The 8830-nt window shown below is 45.1% G+C and overlaps 1 protein-coding gene across 1 annotated transcript in view; it reads right to left on the bottom strand.

Moving 5' to 3' along the window:
• Positions 1 to 301: 301 nt before the first annotated feature.
• ADCY10 (adenylate cyclase 10) overlaps positions 302 to 8830 on the bottom strand; it is a 67065-nt gene continuing 58536 nt past the window's right edge. Inside the window, exons 32-33 of the mRNA XM_025196728.1 lie at positions 1561 to 1778; positions 302 to 402 (exon numbers count right to left, since the gene is read on the bottom strand). Of these exons, the coding sequence (XP_025052513.1) occupies positions 1602 to 1778 (177 nt within the window). The 3' untranslated portion in view covers positions 302 to 402; positions 1561 to 1601. The remainder of the gene's footprint in view (positions 403 to 1560; positions 1779 to 8830) is intronic.

The following is an 8830-nucleotide window of genomic DNA, read 5'->3' as shown; positions in this document are numbered from 1 at the left end:
AAACATTAAGAGGGAGAACAGGGTCTGTCAGTGTCAAGAGCAACAATTAAGATACGGGGTCAGCAGCGTCAAACTGGACACCAGCAGTACACAGAGGACACTACTGTCAATGCGTTTCAGTAAGGAACACCAGTTGTTTAACCGCAAGAGGATTTCCCATTAAAAAATGGGGGGCTTGTGCTCAAGGGTGCCTGGCATAGTTCAAGCTGCCCACTCTTCAAGACACCAACATGCTTTGTAGCTGTAGGTAGAGGACATTTCAGGTCTACTAACAGAAACAGGATTCAGTACAAAAAATTACTTTTAATTAAATTAATTCACTTATTAAGGAGCAAGGAATGATCTGTAGGCAGAAAAACATTGATCCATGTCAGGCTCCCATGTCAGGCTCTGCAGCAACACCTGCTGTGAAAAGGCATTCATTACACAAGACAGCTGACAACTGAATTACAATGTACATGAAATTACCAGACATACAAAAAACTAGAACTCTTGGTTCCAAAATGATACCTTTTATTAGACCAAGTGGAAAATGGCAAGAAAATTGTCCTTTTCTGCAAGCTTTTGGGATCAAAGTCCCTTCGTCAGGCTCTAGGAAAAGTGTAGATGGTACAAGATGGTAAAATGTCCCCATAGGTAGGAAATAAACTTCATTTTTGCACAGAGGGAGCTGAAAATGGAAGGCTGTCCCTCTGGGTCCATGAGAGTGTCTTTGTGAGCTGTGTTGAGTAGCTCTTTGATGTGTTGATCAGGTAGAATTCCTTCCCTGGAGGTGTCAGACGGCAGGCAGGCAGGTGGAAAAACTTCCTTGTTGTTCTGCAATGAAGTTTAAAATCCAAAATCGGCTAAAATTCAGCATCTTCCATGTTTCAGGGGTGTACTTGGTAGCCGTATTACAAGTACACCCCTGAAACATGGAAGATGCTGAATTTTAGCCGATTTTGGATTTTAAACTTCATTGCAGAACAACAAGGAAGTTTTTTTTTTTCCACCTCCCTGCCTGCTGTCTGACACCTCCAGGGAAGGAATTCTACCTGATCAACACATCAAAGAGCTACTCAACACAGTTACTTCCCCAAAGCAAAGCTGAAGGCAGCTGAATTAGAAACTTCACAGACAGGCTAGCACTTCATCCAAAGGAGGATGTATAAGAAATTACATCTATTTTATTAAGTTACAATTACACAAACAGCACCATCTGGGGATATCCTGGAGATATCCTAAAGTTTTGTGTTGGGTGGGCATTTGCATTAGCTGTTTAGAGAATCTGAACACTGGTCCTAAGTGAACTAAAATTAGAAGATATATAACATTATTTTTAAATTCTATTTGAAAATGAATTAGACTTACTGGCTATGCCCCTAGACTCTATTCCACAAATAAATTACTATAAAAGACTGAGATCCTGCTGAGTTTATTAAACAGTGCTGATAAATGCTCTAAGAACACAACAGCTAGACCATACTGCCTAAATTTGCCAAAGGAAGAGAAGGGCAAAAACAGGACTTAGCAGAGAACATGCGTTTCCATGAGTGGTAGAGAAATAGTGTATGTGCTTACTGGTCTGAGCAGTGTAGGCTATTTGAAGAGGCCATTTCATGTTACTTTTCTTCTGGGAAAGGATTGTCTACGTCCAGAGCAGGTGCCCTCATGAGGTATTTGGTTCTATGGAACTTTCTAATTTCTGCTTCTGACAGGTCTCCTTCCCATGTGGGAAAGTCCGGAGCTGTCTTCAGCCATAAGTCTTCCATTGGCTCTCTTGCAGTGAACCACCACTCCTACAAAGAACAAAAGGAAAGTAAGACACAAGAGGGAAAATGGATATCCAGGGGTTGTTTTTCTAAGGTGTTCAAGAAGGCTGGTGAAAGCCATGCTAGTTTTTCTTTTTGTGTGCCTGCATGATCTGCACTGCATAGGAATGAAGAAGGATTAGGAAAGTAGCAAGTTAATCCTTGGGTACGACTTGGTTTAAAAAAGTATTCTCTATTACTACTCAAGCAAGCACAGTTAACTTCCTTCTGAATGCTGGTTGCATTGTTGGGAAGTGCAACCAAGGACTACCACCTCCTTTTCCTGCCTGTCTTCCTGTTTGTCAGAGGCAAAGCAAGAATCCCCTGCAAACCACTCTGTTCTGCTTCTTCTAACCCACCAGGAGGATGGCTAAAAGAGGGAGTTAAGGGACCCTTAAGGTGAGTGGCTTTGGCTTGAAGATTTACTCTTGCTAACACTACAGAGACAGTATAATGGAAGTGCATGTATCAGAGATGTATCTTTGTACAGCAAGGTTTATGGCAAGGTATTTATCTCAGGATACAAACTCCTCAGAGGTGGTAAAACTGCATCTCTCCAGGGGCATTTGTACACGACACGAGATTTCTCATTTACGCCACTGGAACTGCGTTTTTGTTTGCACAAGCAGGATTTCTCACTGCTTTAAAAGTCTTTTTGGCCCAGTAAACTAAAGCTGCTAGAACACAGTTTAGTTTATGTCACCGCCGTATACGTCATCATATCTATGGATTTATGGTGTGTAAACACCCGGTGACTCAAAGACTTGTAATTACTTTCTTTTGCCACCAGGTGGTGCTTCCCTATTACTGTAGTTCACGCCTTCTGCCAATAGGTGCCCCTGTTATTTGCTGCTGTTTTGCAGGGGGGGGGGAGGGGGGTTGGCTCCTGACCAGTTATGTCACCGCCGTATACGTCATCATATCTATGGATTTATGGTGTGTAAACACCCGGTGACTCAAAGACTTGTAATTACTTTCTTTTGCCACCAGGTGGTGCTTCCCTATTACTGTAGTTCACGCCTTCTGCCAATAGGTGCCCCTGTTATTTGCTGCTGTTTTGCAGGGGGGGGGGAGGGGTGTTGGCTCCTGACCATCCCTCCCTCCCCCTGCTCCAACAGCTGACTGCAGGCAGCCAGGGCACAGTGCAGGGGGCATCTCTAGTAGTTACCCTAGTAATAGCACAGAATACTTTATACAGAAATAAGTAAAGAAATGGAAGAGCAACCCATATTGCCAGTTACTGTTGTATACTATCCTCTGGTGAACTGTTATCCTTGTTTGCAGCAGAAATGGAATTGCTAGTGTGAGGGTGATACTACTCCTGACTGTAAGGGCTGGTCCCTAACTCATGTCTTCCAAAGTTTGTACGGGAAGGTACAGGGAGCTTGAATATGATCTTGCCAGGGTAATCAGGACAGAGGCTATGTCCATGGGAATCTGGAAAACCTCTCCAGAAACCATATTTCAAATCCCTTCCTTATCCTTCTCACATGTCCTTGTAATGCAAGCAGTTAGCCGTTTGCTTTCCCAGCTATCTGTTTTTTTTTTCCTTCTTCCAGTGGTGAAGAGACAAGTTATATTTCTGGCTGGCTTCATTCTGAAAAGCCAGGATTAGGTCCCCCTTGGCCTTAATGCTGCCTGCTTGTTCTGCACTGATACAGTCCCTTCTTGTCTCAATACGAGACAAAACTGCATATGGGGGTGGGGGGAAGAGGGGTGGCAACAGAAGGTCCTGGTAAAACAAACTAGATTTAAGTCTGTCTCCATACTAACTCCACAGTGCAATTATTAGGCCAGGTTTTTCACTATGAGAGGCAAATGCAGCAATTTTGCTTAGCTTCTAAATTCCAAACTACAGGCAGTCCTTGGACTTACGACACAACTGATTCCTGAAAACCACGTCTTAAGTCAAAATGTCGTAACTTGGAACTGATTTTCCCATAGGAACAATGTTATAAATGGGGGATTGATTCCTGAACCAAGGCCCAATACCCTATTTTCACCAAAAATAACCCAGAATTTTGTATTAAATCAATTATAGATGAGTAATGTAGCTGCATTAATGTATTTGTATTGTAAATAGCAATCATATTGATTTGGAAGGACTTCTTTCTTGTGGGAAGAGCGCTCGGCCAAATCTGAATGGTCGCAAAGCTTTCTCTCATGTATGGATGAGCTCTATCTGACTCAAGAAGTCTACAGGCTGACAAGAGGTAAAGCGCTGCTCGACCTGGTGCTGGCAACAGGGGACGACCTAATCAGCGACCTAACGGTTGAAGGGAAGCTGGGTGACAGTAACCACGAGCCGGTTGAAGGGAAGCTGGGTGACAGTAACCACAACTGGATCACCTACACCACCCGCCATAAAGCTGGCAAGTCAGTCAGCAATACCAAAGTCCTTGACTTCAAGAAAGCTGACTTTGACAAGCTCAGGAGGCTTGTCAGTAAGATCCTAAGGAAACACGACCCAAAGGGGAGAGGAGTTCAAGATGAGTGGTTGCTCCTCAAGGGAGTGATCCTGGATGCACAAGCAAAGTCTATCCCATCTCGGAGGAAAGGCAGCAAAAGGGCACAGCAATCCCCTTGGCTCTGCAGGGAACTAGCGGACCTCCTGCATCTAAAAAGAAAGATCTACAAAGGATGGAGGACTGGATCCACCTCCAAGGAGGAATGTTCTGCACTGATCCGGACCTGCAGGGAGCGAACCAGGAAAGCCAAGGCTGTGACTGAACTTCAACTAGCTACAAGTATCAAGGACAATAAAAAGTCCTTTTTTAGATATGTGGGGAGCCGGAGGAAAAGCAAGGGCAACATTTGACCCCTGCTTAACCAGATGGGACAACTGACAACTGGTGCCCGGAAAAAGCCAACTTGCTAAACGGGTACTACACACTGGCTTTTCACCAGTCCCAAGGGATACCTCTGCCCATTACGGGGCAGGAAGGCCTGGGTAAGAGAGATTCTTTACCCTCCATCAATGCTGACCTTGTGAAGGAACACCTTGACAGGCTGAATACCTTCAAGTCAGCCAGCCCTGACAGTTTACACCCCAGGGTACTCAAGAAGCTGGCGAGCATCATAGCTCAGCTCCTGGCATGGATCTTCTAGAACTCCTGGCACTCTGGTGAAGTGCATGAAGACTGGAAGGTCAATGTGGTGCCCATCTTCAAGAAAGGGAGGAAAGTGGATCCGGCAAACTACAGGCCCATCTGCCTGACCTCTATCCCGGAGAAGGTCTTAGAAAAGATTATCAAAGAGGCCATTCTTAACAGACTGGCCGATGGCAACATCCTGAGGATAGCCAGCACATGTTTGTTGCAGGTAGGTCTTGCTTGACCAACCTTATTTCCTTTTATGACCAGGTGACCTATCACTTGGACAAGGGAGAAGAGATAGATGTCATACATCTTGACTTTAAAAAAGCCTTTGACCTGGTATCCCATGATCACCTCTTAGCAAAACTGGCTAACTGCGGCCTCGGCTTCACCATGATCCTTTGGCTGGGGAACTGGCTCCGTAATTGGACCCAGAAGGTGGTGGTTGATGGAAGTCAAACGTCATGGTGTGCTGTGACCAGTGGGGTCCCTCAAGGCTCTGTCCTTGGGCCTATACTATTCAACTCTTCATTAATGATGTGGACATTGGTGTCAGAAGCAGACTGGCCAAGTTCGCCGATGACACCAAACTCTGGGGTAAAGCATCCACACCTGGGGACAGGAGGGCGATTCAGGCCAACCTTGACAGGCTCAGGAAATGGGCAGATGAGAACCTGATGGTGTTTAACACTGAAAAATGCAAGGTTCTTTACCTTAGGAAGAAAAACCTGCAGCATACTTAAAGGATCAGCAGTGCTACGCTGGCTAGCACTATGGACACTAAAGGACTTGGGGGTCAGGATTGACCAGAAGATGAACATGAGCCATCAATGCGATGCTGCAGCTAGTTAAGTGAGCAAAACGCTGGCTTGCATCCACAGATGCTTCTCAAGCAAATCCCAGGATGTCATTCTCCCATTGTACTCAGCCTTGGTGAGGCCGCAGCTGGAGTACTGTGTCCAGTTTTGGGCTCCACAATTCAAAAAGGATGTGGAGAAGCTTGAGAGAGTGCAGAGGACAGCCATGCGCATAATCAGAGGTCCGGAGAACAGGCCTTATGATGAGAACCTGAGAGCTATTGGACACTACACCCTGGAAAAGCACAGGCTCAGGGAGGACCTGGTGGCTGCCTACAAGTATATAAAGGGGTGTACATCAGGATCTGGGGAGAATGTCTGTTCACTAGAGTGCCCCAAGGGATGACAAGGTCGAAAAGTCACAAATTCCTCCATGACCTTTTCAGGCTGGACATAAGGAAGAACTTCTTTACTGTCCAAGCCCCCAAGGTCTGGAATAGACTGCCGCCGGACGTGGTTCAAGCACCTACTTTGAATGCCTTCAAGAGACATTTGGATGTTTATCTTGCTGGGATCCTATGAACCCTGCTGACTTCCTGCCCCTGGTGCAGGGGGCTGGACTTGAAGATCTTCCGAGGTCCCTTCCAGCCCTAATGTCTATGAAATCTTTGACATGACTTTGCTGGACTTTTTGAAGGGCTCTTGGTTGGACTTTTGAAGGGTTCTTGCCTGGAGTCTTCTCAGGAGTTTTGGCTGCAGGTTTTTCTGGATTCTTGTCTGCTTTCTTAAAGAAAGCGTCCAAGGATGTATAGACAGATGTTCTCCAGGGAGATGGGTGCTGCAATAAACTTGTCCACTGGTGTGGTGCTGCATCAGAAAGTCAGAACAGGGTGTCAGTTTATAAATGTAAGTGCCGTTCGTTGCAACTTGAAACATCTTAAGTCAAGGACTGCCTGTATAGCCTACAGTTATAATCTGCCTCAAGGGAAAAGAAAATAAGATCTACCAAGAAAATTGAGGTGGTTTATAGTATATGAAAAATACTCTGATATTGCCTCACAAGAGCAGATTAAAATTAGAGCAGGGATTATCAGCCTGCTTAGACTGACAGTGGTACTTTTGCTTCCAGAGCCAGTGGTGACTACTGTATCTCATGTATTCTACAGCTGTCTTGGCTATCTTCACATGGCCCACGTGCTTTGTCTGCACAGATTGTTGTGGTCAAGCACATGCTACCATGCACTGGTTCTCTACTGGTTTACTTGCACTGCAAGTTGCCAGTTGGAAGCATATTCCAAATGCTTTGGAGTATCTAATAGCTTTGAATCAGCTATTAGATAACAGCACCAAAAAGCCCCACTGAAGCACCCAATTTATACAGATGCTGTGGAGTCAGGTTGAAATAATGTGCTGCTTCTTCTGGTAAAGTGCTTTTGTCGGGGTTTGGGAGGTGTTAACATCCGTGGACAGCCCCTTCTTTCCACAGTTCACCCAATAGTGCTGTTTTTCAAGCTATAATCTGCTCCCACTCAGCCTAGGTGCAAGTACTAGGTTGCACCTACTGCCCTGAGATAGCTGCTCATCTGTCTACTCCAGTTCTAAGTATAATTTACACTGGTGTACAAAAATCATGTAAAGTACATAAGTGTAACTGGCACACGTTCAAGCCCTGCAATTTGCACTGGCAACAAACTAACCACTAAATGTGATGCCTGTATACAGCTTCATTCAAAATTGCTACCGTCAAGGAGTTCACTGTAGCCTGTGTTCTGGGAGCAACAAATCACAAAGCCATGTTTCTAGGGAATAGTGGGTTCTGTATGACAAATGATACTAAATTATTAACAATATTGGATTTAGTATTGTTTACATCTACAACCCTTAGAGGCAGCCCAGTTATATCCAGGTAAGTCCTAAGTATGCAGTACTACTAAGATATCTGAGGGTCTTAGGCTGCCTCTCACTTCCCTGGCTGGGAGATATTGGAGTGCATCTATACATACGCTTTACTGTGGAGCTGACTAATTAGCTCTGCAGTAAAGCGTTACCATCTACACATATTTGTATTAGGGCACAGTAAACTAATTAACTCCACTGGGTTATTTGACCCCAGCAGTCTTTCCTGCACAGAGCAGGGGAGTTGGACCCAATGATCTCACAAGGTCCCTTCCAGCTCTAAGCTTCTGTGAATTTGTGTATGTAGGATCGTACTGTAGGATAGTACTTGTTCCGGACAACAGAGTAGTTACGTGCACCGAAACACATGTGTAGACAGTGACCAGGGCTGGCTGGGGCATAAGGGTGCTACAGTGTGCCAGATAGCCCCACATTGTAGCACCTTCATGCCCCAGCCAGCCCCTCCATCGCATGTCTACTGCTACATGCTAATTGCACATTTAGATACACTCACTAGCAGTACTTGTCAAGTATGGGTTTGTTTGTTTTTTAATGTAACTGGGGACTTGAAGGTGGGGGTTATTTTTTTTTAATGTAGCTGCCCCATAAGGTAATCAGTAGCACAGTTCATGGAGTCCTGAAGGGGTTGTATTTCACACTGTGATGTGGGTCAATAAGTATATACAGTGGTGGGTGAAGGATCAAGTGCCAATTCCATTTCTTCCTCTGTGCCCTATCCTAAATGCCACACTACCCCCAGATGTTTGAAATATATCACAAATGTCAGTGGAAGTTAGTACCTACATGGGCTTAGAACGTGCATCAGTTCGTCCAGGATGTGGATCATCTGCTTTCACAATCCTTCCCTTTGCTTCTCTACATAGCAGTTACTGAAATGCGCCCAACTCTACTTTCTTTCAAGGACTCACAAACCACTTTCAAGAGAACACGTCAGCTAAATTCTAAGGCTATGTGTAGACAAAACAAGGGGCATGTATGCATGACACTTTAAAGCAGGTTAAACGCTTTTCCACTGCTTTAATGGTGTTGGTGTTTGCATGCGTCGGTGGCATATAACGCATTAATTCCAGCCACTGTAGCAAATTCGGTGGCATAATGTGCCTTAAATGACTTGGGGCACAGCAAACTAAAACTCCTCTGAGGAGTTTTAGTTTGCTGCCCTACAGCCGCGGAGTGAAGCACCAGGCTCTGTGCAGCTCAGGGGCTCTGCAGGAAGCCTGTGCAGGCAGCC

This window comes from Alligator sinensis, unplaced genomic scaffold, assembly GCF_000455745.1.
Source record: "Alligator sinensis unplaced genomic scaffold, ASM45574v1 scaffold31_1, whole genome shotgun sequence".
In the NCBI taxonomy this organism is placed as follows: Eukaryota; Metazoa; Chordata; order Crocodylia; family Alligatoridae; genus Alligator; species Alligator sinensis.
Note: the sequence above shows the minus strand (reverse complement) of the source record. Positions and strands in the feature narration are given on the sequence as shown.